Source organism: Prinia subflava, chromosome 1 (genome assembly GCF_021018805.1).
Source record: "Prinia subflava isolate CZ2003 ecotype Zambia chromosome 1, Cam_Psub_1.2, whole genome shotgun sequence".
NCBI lineage: Eukaryota > Metazoa > Chordata > Aves > Passeriformes > Cisticolidae > Prinia > Prinia subflava.
The window spans coordinates 25,529,085-25,550,007 of record NC_086247.1 but is presented as its reverse complement, the minus strand read 5'-3'; the positions used below and the strand labels follow the sequence as shown (position 1 = coordinate 25,550,007).

General features: G+C 37.0%; 1 protein-coding gene across 1 annotated transcript; it reads left to right on the top strand.

Annotated features, from left to right (window-relative positions):
* The first annotated feature begins 1,164 nt into the window (after positions 1–1,164).
* On the top strand, positions 1,165–17,385 carry DECR1 (2,4-dienoyl-CoA reductase 1). The gene is made up of 10 exons (XM_063391477.1): positions 1,165–1,302; positions 4,406–4,608; positions 5,525–5,582; positions 5,741–5,827; positions 8,153–8,300; positions 11,500–11,599; positions 12,864–12,936; positions 14,913–15,059; positions 15,357–15,419; positions 15,513–17,385. Exons 1-10 carry the CDS (start codon positions 1,240–1,242, stop codon positions 15,570–15,572), a joined length of 1,002 nt encoding a protein of 333 aa, XP_063247547.1. The 5' UTR covers positions 1,165–1,239; the 3' UTR covers positions 15,573–17,385.
* Positions 17,386–20,923: the final 3,538 nt, after the last annotated feature.

Genomic DNA, 20,923 nt, shown 5'->3' with positions numbered 1-20,923 from the left:
AGCCTCACTCTGCTGCTCAGGAATGATCTGTGAGTGCACAATTTCACCTCAAATCAGGACCTGTGTTACCTACTCCATTTGAATTCCTAATCAGCAGACAGCTAATATTCTCAGCCACCTCTTTTCTCATATTTCTTTAACAAACAATCCCTCTCCCCTCAAAACACATGCCAAGAACTGGCCGCCATACTATGGGTAAAGGGCACAGCAATTCCTGGGTTTAGATACCACAAGGAAAGCAAACAAACAAAAACAACAAACCCCCCACCAAACAAGATAGTTATTTAGTATTGTTTAAACAGCATTTAGTAAATCACTTACAATAATAAAATTCCACCCCAGTGAAGCAGATAGACTGAACCAAGCATTCTCCAACTCTCACAGCTGGAACTGGAGGCACCAGGGCGGTGTCAGCAGCTGAGAAGGTGCCTCGGTGTTGTTCCAATATAGATTCTTTCACCTGGTGTGCAAGAGGCCAATCCACATTTGATTTACAGTTCTGTGCCGAAAGGGCTCTTGGATGACAAATCCACAAAGCCAGCACAAGGACTACCAAAACTTTTCAGTATTTAAACATTTTAGCAAACAAGGGCATTCATGTTCATTGGCTACCAGTTACCTAGATCTCCTATTAATTAGATCTCCTATTAATTAATCTATCTTCTATTGGTTAGTGATTCTCTCGCTTCTCATGCTGTTTAGTCCATATGCTCAGTCTTTCTCTTCTTTTGGGTCAGTGGGCAATCCCCCTCATCAGCAATACCCAGTCAGAGCTAACTTGAGCGATGTTGCTGAGTTGCCTTTATTAATTTTTTTCTTATCTTGGGGATTCTGCCGAATGCCCTTGTATCCCGTAAATTCTGCATTCTTTGTGTCCACTGTCAGTGGTACATCCTTCTTCCCACGTTTTGTTAATCACCATGTAGGTCTGAGATCATGGAAACCTGTCATGCCCTAAGCCTTAACAAGGCAATTCCGCCGACAAATAATTTGTCTTTCACCTGGACATCGTTCAGCCTTTGTTTGCTCCTTTCTTGATGATTAGGCTTGAAAGTGTACAAAGATCAAACATCAAAGATCAAGCATCAAAGAACGTATTTTCTTAAGAAAATTTTAACATATTCTATGTTTTGCAACCCCTGGGGCAGGGGCGGTCGCGCCGGTTCCCCGACCCCGCGGCTACCGGGGCCCGCCCGAGGCTCCTCCCCGCGGAGCAGGCGCAGAGCGCGGCGGGGGAAGATGGCGGCGGCGCGGCTGTGGCGGTGCGGGCTGCGCGGCCCCTGCGTGTCCGGCGCCGGGCGGGTAAGGCGCTCCCTGCGCTGCCGGGGTGAGGGCGGACGGCCGGCGCCGCGGAGGAGTTCCGCCGCCTCCTGCCCTGCCGCCCCGGCTCTGCGCCGGCGCCGTTGTCCCGTCAGAGGGAGGGCACGGCGGGGCTCTGCGGTTCTGGCTGCCGGGGTTGGGAGGACAGCCGGAAAGGAGCCCCCCTCGGGTGTCCCCTCTCCCGAGCCTGTCCGGCGCGGAGACCCGCAGAGGTGCGGGCTGAGCTCCCGGCATAGCCCGTCGTGCCCCAGCGCCGGGCGCTGCCGTGTCTCCCACTAGAACGGTGTCGCCCTTTGGCCCCGATAGCACAGCTGTGCAGGGCCATTTAGGTAAATGCTGGAGTGTTGCTGTCCAAGCACTGGCGGGGCTTGACTTATGACCGAGTTGACTTTATGGCAGCCTTCCAGTGCCTGAAGGGAGCCTACAAGAAATCTGGACGGGAACTTTTTGCTAGGGCATGTAGTGACAGGACAGGGGGAATGGATTCAGATTGAAAGAGGGTGCTTTACGTCAGATGTGGACGTGTTGCCCAGAAAAGCTGTAGATGCCTCGTCTGTGGAGGTGTTCGAGGCCGGGCTGGATGGATCTCTGGGCAACCTGTTATAGTGGAAGGTGTCCCTGACCATGGCAGGGGAGTTGAAACAAGATGATTTTTAAGGTCCTTTACAATCCAAACCATTCTGTGACTGTGTGGATGTTGCTGGAGGCCTATTTCTAGTGAGTTTTCCATGAGCATGATGCTTCTTGCCAGTGACTACTTGTGTTTCTGAGATGGCTTTCTGCAGTAATTTCACAATTCACTTCCACCACCTGGGTGAGGATTGTTTTTGGGTTTGTCAGTGATTTGTGTGTTTGTTGTTTGATGTTTTGGGGTTTTTAAAGCTGTTTACTGGCTTCTTCAAAGATCTGTTTACACCTGAGATTTAATTTAAGACCTCAGCCTTGAGCAATAGAATGATTAAATTGCATGGATGCTGTCATAGAAGCCTCTTGTGCAAGCCAGTAAGGAGACAATAGCAGTCTGACTAAAAGATTGCTCAATTATACCAACTTTACTGGCTGATTATCATTATCATACTTTTAGTAGTCTTGGTGCAGCCTTCTGCTTTCATCTGCTATGGCATGTCCTAATCTCCCCTCCTCGAGCAGAGGCAAAGCTGCTTGCAGTGTTCCTGTCATGGAGAGCAAGAAGACTGGGCTGTGTCTGTCACTAACAGAGCACCTGAGCAGGAGTCTCAATACTCACAGGAGTTATCTCCATATCCTGAAGGAAGAGGGAGCCCAAATGCCGGCTTGATTTGCAGTCTCTGCTGTGAGCTGAAATTCTCCAGAGGGAGCTTTTTTCCTGGAGAGATGAATAGGAACTCATCTGGGACTAAGAAAGTCCCAAAGAGAACCTTCACATTTCCCTTTCCTGGAGGCTTAATAGTATTCTCGTACTCCATGAAGCATGAAAATTCTATTTTCAATGGGAGAATTAAAATACAGCAGTGTTTTATGAATATGATAGTTCTACCTTTAGTTCAAGCTTTGCTTTCTGAATTTTGTCCTATGTAGTGGCTCCAACTCTTCAATTCAACTTAATTTTAGTTTCTCATAGAACATTCTGAGCTGGAAGGGACCCACAAGGATTGAGTCCAGCTCCTAAGTGAATGTCCCATACAGGGATTGAGCCTGTCACCCTGGTGTTATTAGCACATGCTTTAAGTTGCACTAAATTGTCTAATTAAATTGTGTAATTCCATGATTATTCTGTCTACTTTCACCTGAGTTACTTATGTATATGTATTACCACACAGAAAGATTCATGTGCACACTTCTGCAGGCCAGCTTCAAGCTCTGTGGAACCCCTGATGCATTGTAACTGTGGGAAGTACAGAGTAGTTGTCTACCATTTATATACATTGTCTCTTATTTTTGGTGTTCAAAATGTGAATTAGCAAGCAGAACAATAAGTTATAATGTTTTTACTATTTTAAAACTACCTTTCTTCTTCATGTCAGTCTTGAACAATTGCATGGTTTTAGTAACAGGATCATTGAAGAGTAACCATTCAGTCTATTTTGACAAAATTGTATTAATTTTTTTTTGTATTAAATGAACATATCAAAGGCCCAAGTACAAGGTAAAACCAGTTAAAATAAGTATAACTTACAGTCTTCTAGTTGTTTTGTACATCGAAAATAAAGTAAATCTGGTTTTGTCATACTTGGAAGCATTTGCATCTTCAGGTTAGTTAAGCATATTAGGATGCTAGAAGTATCTTGTTGGCTATTTTTGCTGCAACTTTCTTGGTGACATCACAAATTTCCCATTACATTTGAGGGGTATTTTCTTACTAGCATAGTTTTCTAGATGTAATACTGAATTTTCTTCTTTTTCATGTCTGTTTTTAAATGTGTTCCAACCATGTGTCTTTTTGCAGGGATCCTTCTGAGGCTAGTTTACTGTAGATGGTATTTCTGCTGGGACAGAGTGTGATGCTGATAACCCAACCCTGCCCAGTTTTGTCTGAGAGATGGCACTGGTTTCCTTAACAGCTCCAGTGGCCATTAGGGCAGGTCTTGTGAAGTGTGATTTTATCCTGTTCCCCAGTAGAGAAGAAGATTTGGTAGGATGCAGTAGTAAAGGGTCAGAATCATGAATCTATTACTGAAGATTTTAAATTTGTAAATACATACATCTGTAACCTAAAATCACATGGATTTTTTAATGCATAAATAACAGTGCCCATACCAATCTGAAGCCCACGTCCTTCTATACTTAGTTGTTAATGGTTTGCCACATGCTTTAGTAAAAGTGATAGATACAAAAAATGCATGAAGTAGCAAGAAACATGACTAAAGTATTTTTCAGTAGTTCTCTAGTTACAGTAGAATGTATAAAAATAGCTCAGGTGCTTTCCTAGTCTTTTAAGTAAAAGCCCATGTGTGTTGCTATAATGCAATCTAGTCATTCTTATATTCATATTTATTTACCTATAATAAGGGAGTTATGATTGTGCCACAGGAAAATCTGATCTTGTGTAACAATCCTGCATACAAAAAGGGGAAAAAACTAACTTTTCTGGGTTTTTTTCTTTCAGTTTTTCAGCCGTGGGCCAAATGTACTGCATCAAGACAGCAGTGCACCACAAGCTGCTTTCTTCTCACCTCTTCAAAAAGTGATGTTGCCACCAAATACATTCCAAGGGAAAGTGGCCTTTGTAACTGGTGGAGGTACTGGGATTGGCAAAGCCATGACAACAACTTTGTCCAGTTTAGGTGCCACGTGTGTTATAGCAAGCCGGTAAATACTAATGAAGATGTTGTAGAACTTTGATTTAGTACTGACTGCTGAATAGATCTATTTTCTGTTTTCTTCTTTACAAACCAGAAAAAAATTTTCTATTTATTCCATTGCAGTTTTTAAATTGTAATGTCATATTGTGGATTCTGGAAATTTGCAGATATATCTGCAAATGTTAAATGGTATTAAAATCAGTAGGAAGAAATAAACTAAGCACATTTTCATGAAATGAAGCAGCAGAATAAGCAGCCTCAAATAGTAGGCATAAATTCTGCTTAAACCTTAAAGAGACAAAAATTTGCAGTGGGCAATATTGAACAGTAATATAATAATAAATGTAATTACAGGTGTTCTTGATATAGATTTAAATTAGAATAAAGAATTAAATACATTCCTCTTCTGACTTGCAACAAGAACCCTGATTTTCCTTTAATGATGATTTTTACAGCTCTCTTCAATACTGCAGTAGAGAGTCTAGAAGCACTTCAGTAGTCAAGAAAAACAATTACTTTTTAAATCAAAATAAACAAAAATGTTATGACATTCATCCTAACAGTAATTTAATTATTTAGTTTTAAATGTGAATATGTATGTCTCTAATACTAATACTAGCAGAGTAGTAGCTAAAACTAAATTTGTTATGATCATGTGTTTTTTCTCTGTCTTATCACATGATGATTAGCTTTAGAGTCTCTTATCATTGTCACTTCTGAGTAGCTCCAAAGTAACACTAACCATAAATTACTTGGAGGGTTTTTTCAGAAAGTTTGTGGTTAAATATAGTTGTAATCTTAAAGCTCAATTTTCATGAAAACTCTAAATTGTATTTTTAAGTTGTAGTTCATATTTGCCCAGAAAAAAAATCTGAATTTTAATGGCATTTAACTGATTAAGGGATGTTAATACTTATTTTTAGGAAGCTGGATGTTTTGAAAGGAACAGCAGATGAAATTTCTTCTAAAACAGGGAATAAGGTAAATTTTTGCAGAATTATGAAAATGTTACGTATTATACTTCAGATTTTACTGTTTGGTTGTGGGGTTTTTTTACATTTGTATGTTTCTGTGGACTTGTTTAATTTATGAATGATCCAGTTTTTAAGTCTTACAGCTGCCTTTTGGTTATTCTTCAGGTTCATGCCATCCAGTGTGATGTGAGGGATCCGGTTTCAGTTAAGAATGCTGTTGCTGAAACAATCCAAGTGGCAGGACATCCTGATGTAAGTCTTCTAGGGAAAGGAGAGAACTCATTCTTCATTACTGAAAATACTTTGCATAGTAGATGAAGAAAGTTACTAAGATGGAAAGTTAATGGAAACTAAAAATACACCAGACAGAACAGTAGCAATACTTCAGTGTAAAGCTAACATTCATAGTTAGACCAGTTGCTCTCTTCCTGTAGTTCTTAAAATCTTTAGTGGCCAAGTAGACAAAACATTTTTACCCTTACTCTGAGGACTAACATCTTGTTTCAAATAATGGGACAATTCTGGAGAGATTCTTTGAATTAAGGAAATGGAATATTGCCCTTAAATCCTCTTGAAAAGGTGGTTTACCTTTTAACACAATGCCTCATTAATTAGAAATGGAAGTAACCATAAATGTCTTGATTAGCTCATTAATATACACAAAGAACGTTCCAGTTTGAAGATTAAGTTCTCATAAAATGAAGAAAAAGGTCTTCAGTCAAACAAAGCATCTGTTTTTTAATAGTTTGGCACAAAGCTGCAGAAATCTTTACATAATATTGTGAGGAGAGTGATGTGGTGGAGTCTGAAGGATGATAATGACCAAATTCTGATTTGATTGTGAGATAACAGCTTGGATTCTGCTAGCTGAAAATGTGATGCTGTAGCATCATTGTAAAGGAGAGTCAGATTTAAAACTGTTTACTGAAAATTTAGAACTGTAGTATGTATTTTGTAGACAATTTGCACTTACAAGGAGTGATACATACCTATAGATGTGGTAGAGAACCTAGTGAATTTTAAAATTGTATGCTAAATGGCTGTATAGCTGTATGCTATAACAGTGCTAGAAATAAGGCAACTAACTGTCCTGGTTTGTAGACAAGATTCTCTGGATACTATTTTGACTATTAATTAATGCAGATTTTTGGCCAAAGTCAAAATCATGATCTTCAGGTTTTACGTGTGTGCAGAGAGGGAGGAGATTTCTTCCTGTATAGTATGGTTTTAGAGCCAGTAACTTTCTGAATAAATGCTTCCCATGACTTGTTCTTTACAAGCATTTACCTTCTCTTTAATTGCACATATTTTGTGTGTTTAGGATAGACTGCAGAGTAAATTGAATATTCAGTTCTTTTGTCCAGTTTTTCTCTTAGTTGCAGACATGAGATGTCAGTTTGTGAGTCCTGGGTATCACTCACTGCCGTACTGCATGTGAGGTGAGATCTCAAAGACAGAAGTTAATGGCAGTAACTTGAAAGTCCTTCTAGCTTTGTTTTGTTCATTCCATTCCTAAGAGTGTTACTCTGAATTAGAAAGCAATCATTCTTTTGTCATGTTATTTTGGCAGTGCTACATACCTCAAAGATCATACTGTACAGTTCTTAGTTCACTAGTTTTATTATTGTGTCTTTCCTGTATTTGTTCAGTGATTTGAGTAACCTGCTCAGTACCTCAAGGTGTTTGGATTATTTTTCCTTCAAATTTCAGGCAAATTTCAATTTAAATTAAATTTGCTGTCCATATGTATAATTTATGGCTGTTGTATATTATTAGTTTTACATTATGTAATATGTACTAGGCTCTATTTTGTCATTGAAAATTCTAGTATCTTCATTAGAATTTAGCCCAGAAGTTCTTCAGGACAAAGAGTTTGCCTTATGTGCAAACCTACATGAATCAAGATGCCACTCCATTAATAGTACATCATTTTATTGCTTCAGCACATCATTATATTATTAAATACACTGGATCTGGCTACACAATTTTTGGTTTAAATACTGCTGATGTGATGCTTATTCCCCTGAAGTGAACGTATCCCCTGCCTGATGATTGTTCATAGGAAGGGACAGAGATACAGCTATGCAACAAAAGTTTTGTAGTAGTTTTTTGAAGTACACTGTATCATAATAGTCTCATCACAAGTGATTTGAATCCCTGTAATGCAACAGTCACTTCATCCAGACTTTAGTTATGAGGTTGCCTTTTGCTTCAATTCCCATGCATCATTTTATTAAATAGAGGTGATGCTGGAATTTGGTGGGGGCAAACCTTTCTCTTAGGATGCACTTGAGACACTGTGGAAAACAGTGACTTAAGTTAGCCTCTGCATTTTACAGTTCCTCAGTACAGTAGTTCAGAAATACAGCTCATTTTCTGTTACTGATACTTTATCTATGCTGCAGGTGTTAAAATTTCTTACGGATTATTCTCCCTGTTCCCATGCTCCCCATACCTCATTTGATGAGGATGTTTTTACTTTTGTCCCTGGAAATGCTAAAAAGCTCCTTTTACATTCTTTACTTTTGTCTCAAGAAGAGTTATTTTTAGTTAACTCTTTCCCTTCATGTGTTTCAGGTTGTGATAAACAATGCAGCTGGAAACTTTATTTCTCCTTCTGAACGACTTTCTGCTAATGCCTGGAAAACAATAACTGATATTGTACTTAATGGTACTGCTTTTGTAACTCTGGAAATTGGAAAGGAGCTCATTAAAGCACAAAAAGGTATTTTAAGTATTGTGACATAGTATTACTTGCTTTACTTGCCTTACTATTATTATAGCCAGTTTTGAGAGTTCATGTGAGAAGAGATCTACAATCATGTGAGAAGAGAAGGAGAATTTTTAACATTCTTCTGTAAAGGAATGTTTTCAGTGAAAGCTGTACTTAAGTATCTCACAGTAGCTGTGGCAAACAATTACTTCATTGTAGTATCAGGCCTTAAAATTGGACCCAGAGGCTGACTGAGGCTGAATATAAAAATCCAATTCCATAGTTCTAGTTGTAAAACATTTTTAAAATTAAAAAAAAAGGCTTGTGTTAAAAAAAAGCTTTTATTTATTCTGAATTTTCTCTATGTATGTTAATTTCATTGAAGTGAGCATGGGATATTTCTGTAAATGAACAAGAAGTCAGGCTATCCCTTTGAATTGTCCTCCTACTGTAAAAGAAAATTAACAGCTATTCTATTTGACTAATAGTACTAGAGAATATTACCTTTAAGGTAATTAGAAAAAGAATATTGAAATTGAAATAAGTGTTAGATTTTATTTTCCCAGGTTTAATTCTTAGTTCTGGGCTACCTAGAAGTTTAATACAGTATCACAGCTTCACCTCAAAAATGACAGTTCTTTTAATATACTATTTAGCCAAAGATTTATGTAACTAGATTATTGTTTTAAAAGGAAAGGTGATGTATGCCCTTCTATATTATATCATTGATTATTTACAAAGAACTGCTTTCATTTTACATTCTAGTTATAAATTGAAAAACAGTGAGTTTATTTTATGGAATCAGAATAATATAATGTCAAATTCATTTAAAAACAGTGAGATATAATTATGGTTTTCCATGTGTCCTCACTTCTGAATCCTGTTTTCTAGGTACAGCCACTGTGTTGAAATACTGTTTTTGTATTTACACTGTATTTCTTTAACCTCTGAATTAGCTGATTTTCTTCAAAATCCTCTCCAAGAAGTACTCCATGAGCTTATACTATTTAATTATAACAATATGAAGTTAATGTTGTTTCAGTGGGTCTGTAACTCTTGTTGTTAGTATACAAGTATGTCCCTTCTATATTAGCAGCACATGAAAAATTAATTTTCACCATTCCAGTGCTGATACTCCCACATGAAAAACCCATCCCCAGCTGTGACTTATTATATTATTATGGCAGACCATTGCATAAGACAGGTTGCCTTATGGTCTTCCAGGTGCACATAGTGTGCCCATATAGTAATGTGAAATATGAGTTCAAACATGCTTTTGTTTTTGCTGTTGTTGAATAAAAAGCTGCTTTCCTTACTTCCATTCTCAAATTTGGTAAAATCCAGATGTCATTCACCTTCATATTGTCTCTCTTCCTTTCACTTCTAAGCTTCCAAAACATGTGAATTTCTTTTGCTATTACTTGCATGTCTTCTTTCTAGGGGAGTCCTTCTGTAAATAAGATTTTTTGTTTTAGGCTTTCTTTAAGACATGTTTTTGCATGACAGCTAAGTCATGTGTTCCTGTTCATCATCTCACCTTCATTTTCTTTTTACTTACTTGTGTTTTTTTTTTTTTTAGTTTGAGCAGAGACCTTAGTTTCTAAAGCGATGCTACCTAGTGCAAATGTTTAGATCAATCTGTGAGGATACAAGTCTGACAGTTTCTAGAACACTGGGATGTCCTTTAAGTCTGCAGTGTGACCTACATTAAGTCTAGTGTAGTAAATAATAAAAGTTCTTTGCTTTTAGACTGCAAGTTTGTGCTGGTATTTAAAAGGAATTTGTAATCTGCTAGCCTGTTACTTATTTTTACAAAGTGAGAGGAGTTAATTGATAAGTTATTTTCCAATTTATGAATATAGCCTTTAGAAATTAAAGTTGTGTATGAGCCGAAGTGTTCTTTAAATATTAGAGCTGTAAATTTGTCAGTTTCTGTTAAGTTGACCTAACTTGCTTCTATTAATCCGAATTTTAAAAAAAATCAGTGGTTTAATTCTACAAAATGTGTAATTAACAATAATCTGTAGATAACTTCTGAGTTGTTCTATGTTTTTTTGTCTGTATACATTTTTTCTTTCAAAGTCTCTCAATGAAGAGTCCTTTTTTATAAACAGGGCCCATGGTTTCTGGATATCTGTTGGCATTTCAATTAGTGCTTGTTTATTGTTCACTTTAGTTTCTCTTGTGTCACTATTACTGTAATTTTTTACCTGAGTCTCTACTTACATGCAATCTATCAGTAGTGTATATTGTTTTAGAAATACTCCCTGGGTAGCTATTCTAATGAAATTATTTTTAAAATATAGTAAGTAGAACAGTTATTTTAGTTACTGTGACGTGAGCAGTGAACTGTCATCCCTTGTCCTTCATTTCCCAGCTACAGTAAGCTCATGCCAGTCATTGATCAGACATAATTTGCAGGATTCTATAAAAGAAAGATTAAATAAGCAGTTGCAGTTTCCATTAGATTCCAGAGTGTTTTTTGCTGAATCTGTTATAAAATACAGCATATAAAAGAAAGTAGTTCTTTTATAATGGAGTTTGTTGTCATAATAATAGGAAAAAGTTATGCAGGTTCACTCTGTAATTTGCTCTGCTGAAGAAAAAGCTTCTGAAAATTTCTTAAAAACCTTTCTTTTTCTACATAAACTGTAACTCATGCCCTCAACTGTTCATTTGAGATTATGCCAAACCAAACTGTTAATGCTGATTTTTTTCAGTGTTGGGGGTTTTTGAGTGTTTCTTTGCTTTTTGGGGTTTTTTGGGTTTTTTTTCCCCACCCAGTAATTGATGAATCTAGGGCAAAATACCTGGTTAGTGACAACTAGACTAGGGCAGCTTCTGAAAAAACACTGTAAGATCTTAGGCCTTCACTCCAGTTAGATTAATTAATGCATTAAGTTCATTTTCAGTAGAGGTCTGAGAGCTTAGACCTTCAGAGCCTAATCAATAGCTTTTCGCACTTACCTGGAACCACTCTTAACACTCATGCAAAGGAGGGAACTGAAATAAAAAGGCTTGAAAAGAAAGTTTCAAAGACTATATTTTTAAAATGCCTTCTTCTGCCCAGAATGAAAAGGTATCCCTAACAGTTGAGTTGAAAACTTCTGTACCATTTAGCTTGCTTTTACCTGAACTTGAGAGTTTGATCTTCAGGGTTGTGTGGCTTGTCTGGTGTGGGTTGTTTTTTAAATGTTTTTGCACCTTCTAGGAGCAGCATTCCTGGCTATTACAACAATTTATGCAGAGAGTGGTTCAGGATTTGTGTTGCCGAGTGCCTCTGCCAAAGCTGGTGTAGAAGCAATGAGCAAGTGAGTAATACAGGAAAAGGTGTGCTTTGGTTTTTACATCCTTAAGGTGGGGTAATTGGTCTATAAAAATGGAGCTCATTAGTGTAATCCTCCTATTTCACTGTACCACAAGAGTTCCATCCAGGCTCCAGTATCCTAGCAAGGGAACAATATGCTGACAGCTTCTTGCAGAGGGAAGTATTAACTGCTGCTGTTTTTTTCACAAGACCAAGATAAGGACAAGTAGAAGTACTTATTTTGGCAATTGCAAGTTCCAAAGTTTGTTTCACACAGTTTTGATAATCAGGTTCTGTTGCATTCTGATAGGTGAACCAGCACCTAAAGAACAGCTGTTAGGGGAACTGTTTGAGATCTATGGCACTTTCCACATTCTTTTCTCTGAGGAAAATAGATGCCTGTTATTTGGGTGCAGTATACTGTGGCTTCAGCTCTGCTTAGATTCATCAACAAATTTGTTTCATATCACTGTTTAAAATTGAGGTCTGCAGTTCTGCTTAGTTCAGAACAGTATCATGTTGACATATCCATGGTGCTCAGCAAACAAAAGGATTTCTTGCAGTTTTGATTTCAGGCTAGTCCTTCATAGCACGTAGATCTTCCTCTGCACTTCAGCAGAAAGAATTGAATAGATTGGCAGCCTTTCAGGAACTAGAACTCTTTATCTGGAAAAAAATGAGGGACTGAGTAATGGTCTTGATTTCTCTTCTGTAGAGCTGTAACGGAAATGTACTTTTCAGAGACTTTATGACTCAGCTAATGCATTCACCATAGTAAATCCAAAGTACTCATCATGCAGAGAAAATGTCATAAAGCAAAACTATTCTAGCGGTCTCATTTTAGAACATATCCTCTGTTTTGTGTTATTTCAAAACATGTAATGTGAGAGCTGTGTTGCAAATGTTAGAAATGTATACTTGTGGGATAGTCTAAATTGCTACAGAAAGATGATGGTCTAACAGTTGTTTGTTAAGGAATTCAGGTGCCAACATAATCCATGATTTGCAAGGGAGAAGGAATTACTCCTTCATGCTGTTTTACCCATGATTCCTCTATTAATTCAATATTCCTCTGTTGGTGAATGAGATTTTTTCTGCTTCTCTGAAATTATTTTGTTAAGCACAAAAAAACCCCTTTAAGTAGAAATTGTCTGTTTCAGGAATGTTCTAGGATTTACACATTTGATGAAATTTTAATTAATTTTTTTCTGAATAGGATTACAATATTGTGTTTAAAATACTTATGCACTCTGTTAATGAATTTTTAGGTCTCTTGCGGCTGAATGGGGTAGATATGGCATGAGATTCAATGTGATTCAACCAGGTCCAGTAAAAACAAAGGTACATGGCACAAAGTGAAACACAGCCTTGAATATGCTTTGTAGTACAGACCTAACTTTACAACAGTCTAACCTTTCTGTAGCTGTAAATTCTAATATGATAGCCTTGATAGTCAAGACTATGCTGGAATATTGAACACACTTCCCTCTTAGTCTTTTTATGAAATAGAATTGCTTGAACTTCTGAGATCTGCCACTGGCCCTTCTACTACACTTGATACAATTTTTTTTTAGTGTTTCAAAGAGTTGATATATCAAAGTACTTAATGCTGATTCTCATTTCTGTGTACTAGGTTTGTCAAGTGGAGTGAATTCTTGCTGGAATTCCAACACTTTTTGTAAACAACATTTTTGTTCCTGTTTTTGTTCCTGTTTCTGTTTGAACCCCTAATTTTTAAACAAAACATGTGATCAGTTCCAAAATCTTAGAATCTCTTTTAGGTATATGAGAACAGAATCTCACTAGTTTTGTTGAAAATCTCAAAACTAGAAAGAGAAAAACTAAGTTGGCAAGGAAATGAGAAGCTTTGAAGTGAGTGAGAAGGAGGACTGGAGGGTTTGAAGGAACTAATCCAGAGCAGCTGGAACAGGAAGAATAAAGAAAGCAGTCCTGCAAGAAGAGAGAGGAGGATCCATTTCCCACTGAATCAGATTAATATGATTATGAGCACTAACAACTAATGATGGTATTACTTCTTCCTGTAAAATATTTCACAGTTGTTTTTGCTGTTGTTTTGGGAATAGGGGTGCAGAGTTGGTTCTTTTTTATGTTTGTTTGTTTGTTTTCTATTATTTTTCCCTCTTGTCAGTTTTAGATGCTACACTGGAAAATGTAGTTTTTACTCTTTTCACTAGAAAGAAAAATAAGTGGCAGAATTAGCAGAACTATAAGAATGTTGAAATACCATTAGAGGATCAGACCAAATTCTCCAGGCCTTGTAGCTTGTGTGTTTTTAAGTAAGATTAGAAGAAAAACATTTGGCAAGTTAAGGGATTTAAATGTCTATAGTGCTACCTCCAGTTGATGTTCCTTCTTTGAATAATGTGTAACTTGCTTGAGATAATGTGTATTCTTAATAAAATGCTCCATTTGGTCTGTGATTCCAACTTGAGAGCATTTCCCTGAAAGCATAAAAAGGCAGACGGCATATTGGAAAGTCAAGGTTTGCTGTCTTAGGGGAAATATCCATGGCTTTAAAACATACTGTTTTAAGTCATGGTGGGAAAAGAACAAGGCATACAAGCACAACACTGTTAGGCTCATAAACTGGCAATTAAAAACATGGCAATATAGGACTTAAATGGCATGCTTATAGCCATGATTGCATGAATTACAGTGTGCTTTAAATTGTAACTCCAGTAATTCAGCATAAATGTTACTGATTTCTGAATTTGAGTGAGGTTATTTCCTTGTGGAAGAGCAGGGAAGAAAAAAACCCTTTTATTTCCTGTGCCATTTTAAGCTATTCAAGTACTGAAGCTTCCAGTGACTTCCTTTAGCTTTAGCAGTTGCTGCAATTTTAACTGAACTTGATGGTTTTTTTCTTTTCCATTTATTTACTCTATACATTTAGTCATGTATAATTTATTTTTGGTCACTTTCCTGTTTCTCTTCTCCCCTAGTTCCTCTCCTTTATCCATGCAGCAATTTAGAGTCTTGGTTATTTCCTCAAATGTTTATCTAGGGTGTTTGAGGAAAAAAAAGATGATTAAACTCTCTTGTTTTTCACAGATAGCTGGTGGGTGACTATCCCAAATGTGTTAATTCCAACATCATCTGTAGATGCGTATCAGTGCACCAGGGATAAATTTCTTTCCCTTTTCTACTTCCTTCTTTTTTGTGCTACTGACAGTGAGGGTGTAGACAGCTTAGTCACAAATACTAACTTCAATATTGTATGTGTGGAGTCAAATCTCTGTTGGATTTTATTTTCTGATGTAGTTATAACATTTTTTAATGTTTCTTTTAATTCTCAGGGTGCTTTTAGCCGCCTTGACCCAACAGGCGCATTTGAGAAGAAGATGATTGAGAGGATTCCCTGTGGTCGTCTGGGAACTGTAGAGGAAATTGCAAATCTTGCTGCCTATTTCTGCAGTGACTATGCAAGCTGGGTTAATGGAGCAGTGAGTTTTGGTTGACCTTGTTTGTACAATTAACCTGATGATGGTGTGAGTATTGCTGGTATTATTTTAAAGCCCTGGTTTCAGAAATGAAACAAAACATCTTACTTTAAAATTCTTTACAAGTATTATCCATCTTTTAAGTGTAGTGCATGGTTGTTAGCACTTTTAAAAGTGGTTGAATTGCATTGAGTATGGGCTTTTCTCACCCAATTCAGTGAAAATTACTTTCACAATTCACAACAAGGAAATACTACAGAAATCCCGCTTTACTAAATACACTGTTTGTGCTTTTTCTAGGTTATCAGAATGGATGGTGGAGAATATGTTTCTATGGCAGGAGAATTCAATGAGTTGAAGAGGGTATTCATTTCCTTGCTTGCTATTTTATATTTAGACACTTTGATGTGTAATTATTATATGAAATTCCAATAAAATTCTCTTTTCTTTTGTTAGGTTACCAAAGAGCAGTGGGATATGATGGAAGCAATGATTAGAAAAACAAAAGGCTCCTAAAGTACATAACTTTATGGCGGAGATTCTTGGAAATGAATCATACTTTTTAATGAATATTTAGAAATAACCAATTGACAAATAGCCTTCAAAATCTTTTTTATGCTAATTTCAATAAAATATTTTGAAATGGTTGTATTTGGAATATAGCTTGTATATTTTTCTAATCTAAAATCTATTCTGTTGCAATAGTGAACAACAGTTGGTCACTAAAATTTTGTTGTTCTTTAGGTTGTCTTACATAGCCATGCCATGGTCTACAATCAGCCTGTTTTTTTAATCTTTCTGAGGATTTTTTTTCTCAGATATATGCAAGTGTCTCTTAATACTGTCATATCAGTAGCATTTCAGTGCTATCATAACTGAATGTAATCATTAATATGAAAAGAGAAACAAAATACGAAGTCCTAATCTTCACACTTCAATAAGAAGTGTGAAGACTTCAACTTGCAAATACAGTTTCATATTATTAGAAGGCCAACATACACTGAGAAAGGATGTAATTCCTGTAGTTACTTAGCAAATCTTGAAATGTATAACCATCTTGGTCTCATCTTTTGTGACATTTTCAGTCTGTTAATGATCTTATTCTGAACTTTAAAATGGCATTTACAGACCTGTAGTGCCTTTCTAAGGAGCTTGCTCTTTGTCATGATGAAGTTAATGTTCTTGAAAATGAGAAACCAAAAATCATTTGTTATTACATATATGTGACTATGGCAGCTCTGCATAAAAAGTGGTTTATTTAAGAGTATTAAAGGGATGTTGATAAATCGGGACTGAAAGTGTTGAAATTTACAAAAAATCTCTAGGTTTCATTTGTATTCACAGGGTGGTACTAAAGAAATTTTAAGATGGCATTACCTCTTAATCTAGTCAGTTTATCCATCCCAGATAAGCAGATGATAAAAAAATTGCTCTCCCTCTTTTATTCAAATTTAGAGAGTTGGTAGATTTTTATCCCTGATGCCTCAGACAATGGCTGGAATTCTTCAAAGAAGTTATCAGCCTCTGACCTTTACAACCTGAAATCAAGGCTTTTTTTTTTTTTTTTTTTTTTTTTTTTTTTTTTTTTTTTTTTTTTTTGGTGTTTAACCAGAGCTGCAGCCTGTCCCCACATAAAATCATGTACATAGTTTTATGTGCTTTGAGACTGATACAGTGATTTAAGAGTCAGGACAAAAGACTCCATTTAAGGATGTCCTCCTTCAGGTGCTGTTGGTGGTCATGTATTTTTCCACACAATCCAGGGCATACTTAACATATGCCAACATCTAAATTTGAGGTCACTTGATTTCCTTATTACAAATATGAAGCAAACTAAGATGTGTTCTGCTTGAAAGTATGAACTGTATTAGTGTGGGCTTCCACGTGCCTTCCTCCTGTGAGTGATGGTCCTGTGTGGGATTGAATAGCCACTGATAACAAAATCAACTGTGTTTATCATAGCAGCCTTCAAGGTGTTCTTAAACATAATGTGAAGCTTTTTTATGGTAACTTGGGTTTGGTAGGTGTGTTGTCAAGATCAAATTCTAACGTGACAGCCATATCTTTTCCCCAAAAAGTGATTTAATTGAGAAGTTAGGCCCATATATACTGTTTATTGATTGTCATCCTTTGATGTTTGATAATTATATTGCCTCCTGGTGTGGGACACATACAAGTTGCATATAAGACTTTGACATTTGAAAAAAATTGCTTCAGAAAAAAAAATCAAATGTACGTTTGTGAGATGTGGTAACATCAGATATTTCTCTGGAGTGTCTAGTAGGTTATCCTCTGGTGACAGGCTGTCAATAAAAATAATTTCTTATCAGTCTCTTGCATCTGTGGGTTTTTGTGACTAAGTATAGGCAAGTGTGTCATGTGATTAAAGTACTGGACTGAGTCTGGAGATAACCATGCTGAATCTCTGAAATTGCCATAGACTTCATGTGACCTGAAGTAATTTCTGTAGCGTGTGAACAGTAGGACAGGTGTACTTTGCAGTATTCCCTCAAAGCCAGTCATGTGAAGCAAGAAGACTGGCAAGTTCCTTTTAGCTCACAAAATATAGGTCCTGTGTGGAGCACAGGTGGAAAAGATCAAGAAAGGAGGCGTATTCCAAGTCTCAACATGAAATTGGGATCCAGTTTATGCTTGGCTTTGGGGGCTTGGAAGCATTTCTTCCTGTCATATAGCTCTCTCTTTGCTGTGTATAAAATGATAGTAACTTAGCAGATTTTTCTTCATCTGATAACTCAAAATATTGAAGGGAGGCCTCTTAAAGCCTGTCTTGTAAAGAGATACTGGGGATTTATTTACTAACAGAATGTTGGTCATTTGTAAAAATGGGTACTGCTTCTGAAGTATCATCTGTTACCTGTTTACTGTTCATAGCTAAATGAATTGTTAATTGTAAAGTGACAAACTATTTTTAAAGCAATGGAACCTGAAAGCACATTTGAAGTTTTAATGAGCATCTGTAATAATAGGGTTTATCTTGCCTATGCCAGATCCATCTCAAACTACACAAGTTAGTTGCTTTTAAATGGTGAGCATTTTGTCGTGACAAGATGCGTACAATATGTTGATGCAGGTTTTAGAAATGGCATATAATGTTTTAAGAGTTATATGTTACTTAAGTTCCAAAATATTTGCTAGTATATAGACTTAGCTAAGTGAAAAAACAACTCTGATCTTGTCATCCACTGCTGCAAGAGAATGGAATAGTCCGACTGGGACACATTTCCATTAGTAAGAGTTGTTAGACTTGATAGGGATAGGAAAGGAACATTACTATGAAGACATGAATCCTAAACATCTCAAGTTTATGTTTTGCCTAAATACAATTAATTGTTACTGAAGTAGCAACACATGATATCTGAACTTAGGAAAAGAGAAAGAAGCTTTATAGCTACTACCTAACCCAGGCAGTGTCTGATTTGGAAACTCCAAAAGAAGCTGTTCTAAATGCTGATGAGGATTAGACTGTCCTGAAAAGGGCATAAAATATCCCTAAAACTCAGGAGGTGTCCAATCCATAAGCATGCCCCTCAGTTTTGTATTACTCACAGACTGACGTAAAGCACATGCGTCACAACTACTTTATTCCAAACCTAGCTAAACATATACAGGAGAGATAGTGTCCATGCTGTCTTAGGCTGGTGTAATTGCCCTGAGATTATTAACATTCCTCACCCTATCTGAGATTGCCAGGGAGTCACAATGTAAAGGGAAGGATGAAAAAATGTATTGCTTTGTGGCCTAATCATTTTATGAAGTTGGAGGGACATGAGGGTGAAGGAATGATTCAGAAAAGGTGATGGTGTACACTGGAGAGTGCAGCAGGATTCAGTACGGTTGCAGAGGCAGTTTAATTTTAATGAATCACAAGGATACTTCCCTAAAATCCAAATACTTCTTTGAAAATTACTTTTGCATGATCCATCAGTGAAAGGTGTTATCACTTCCATGGACTCAAGTTGGAGACACCTGCAAAGGGGATTCATTGTTTTCAACTGAAAAGTACGTCTTGTCTGCTTGATTAAATCTTGAAATTACCCTTTTTATTTCTGCTGGTGATTTACTGCATTTGAACCTATCACTATTTGTTGGATTAATTCAGTGCTGCAAAAGTGTTATTGTGCTATAGTAGGGGCTTATGAAGTTATGAAAATCATTTAAGAGTGCAAATGAGAGAAATCTCTTATATTACCTCTTCACCATACCAGAACTGCTGCCAGTCTTTAGTTCTCCTAGTTCTGGGAACTTTCTCCTCTTGAATATTTTAATTGTGGTTGAGAATATTGCTTGTATTTCCCAAGTTGAGAAGTTGCCTTACAAACAGAGGATGATCCTGTTTGAGGAAACAGTGAGTTCCTAGCTGTCCATACTGCCATCCAAGTTCATGGGCATGTGAACTGCTCATTTTTTTTCTTCCCATACTGATAACATGTAAGTACAGACTGAATTGCAAGAAAGTTTGTACCATTGTGTAACTCCGTGGAGCATCTTGTGTTGTAACTGCTAAATAAGTAACGCCACTTGAACAAAGGTAATCCCACAGCCTTGTATGTGATCATTTAATATGCAATAAAGTAAAATAGTCTTTGGGATTTGAGTGCACTGACCTGCTTTTATTTGCTGTAGAACAACTTCAGCTGATTTCAGAGGGACTTGGGGGTGCTCAACACTACAGAAAATCAGGCCATGTATATTCAGGTGTCCAAGTATGCAATTCTGTATCTTCCCAATTACACAGCAAGTAGGAGTGGATTTCAGCTGCCCTCCATAACCACTGGCTATAACCATGGTTATGATGAGGGCTTAGTAAAAACCAGAAAAAGCAAACCTTATGTAAAGAAACAAAGCCTTAATCGAGGTTTAAGGGGGGTTTAGCAGCAGTGTGTATGATATTTTATTCATTGATGAGGTTCATTTTGCATAAAAGTATGATGACTGTCAGCACCCTGGTCTGTATTTGACATTTGCCCATGGAGTGTGGTGTTTAGAAATTTCATCAGCTTGCATGGATAATCTTTTCAAAGGTGGATAACTAAGTTCAAAACAGGGAAGATTAGATCAGTGCTATGATACTGTGCATCAACTGATGATAGAACAGTGCAGCAGTGAATGAAAGCAAGCCAAAGTACTTGTTTCAAGGGCTGTGTTCAATCCTGATCAAGTTGTTGGTGAAAATTCACATTATATTCTCCATACTGGTCAGCTGGACAGTGTTAGTGGGCCCTGAGGTGCTCTGATGGGCAGTGGTGTGGGCCCAGGTGGAAGTAGGCACTCACTCTGCCTGACCTGGTGCTGGATTTACTTACAGAAGGTTTACTTCAGTCAGCAAACACTACATTTATAATGTCAAGGATTTATGAAGGGCCTCATAGTTACTATTGTTGTCATTCTTTCAGTTTGCCGGTTTGTGGTTTAAAATTTCTAGATCACCTTTTTTGATTTGAATACCTAGTGCCATGTTAAGTTTTAATGTGTACACATTGAAATATTTCACAGCATACTTGTAATTTGTAGGACACTGGGGTTTGGTATTCGTTAGCTTGAGTGCTTATTTGCATGTTTATTTTAATAAATTATGTAGTTATAGGCAGCAAAATGGTTAATAGCTTCAGTAAAGGGGATCCCAAGTAGCTCTGGAATATGGCATACACCGTGTAATTAATCTTTGTACATGCTATGATTTACTTTTCTTTGGTCACCAGATGTCTACCAGAAGAAAGAAGAAATCTTCCCTATCATCACCTCTCTTATTATTATGCCTTGCTCTGCCCCAGCCCTGCTATTTAAAAGTCAGTCTGCCCAGGAGTGATTTAGAGTTTAAAACCTAGAGGTTTTACAGTAGTTTTGAC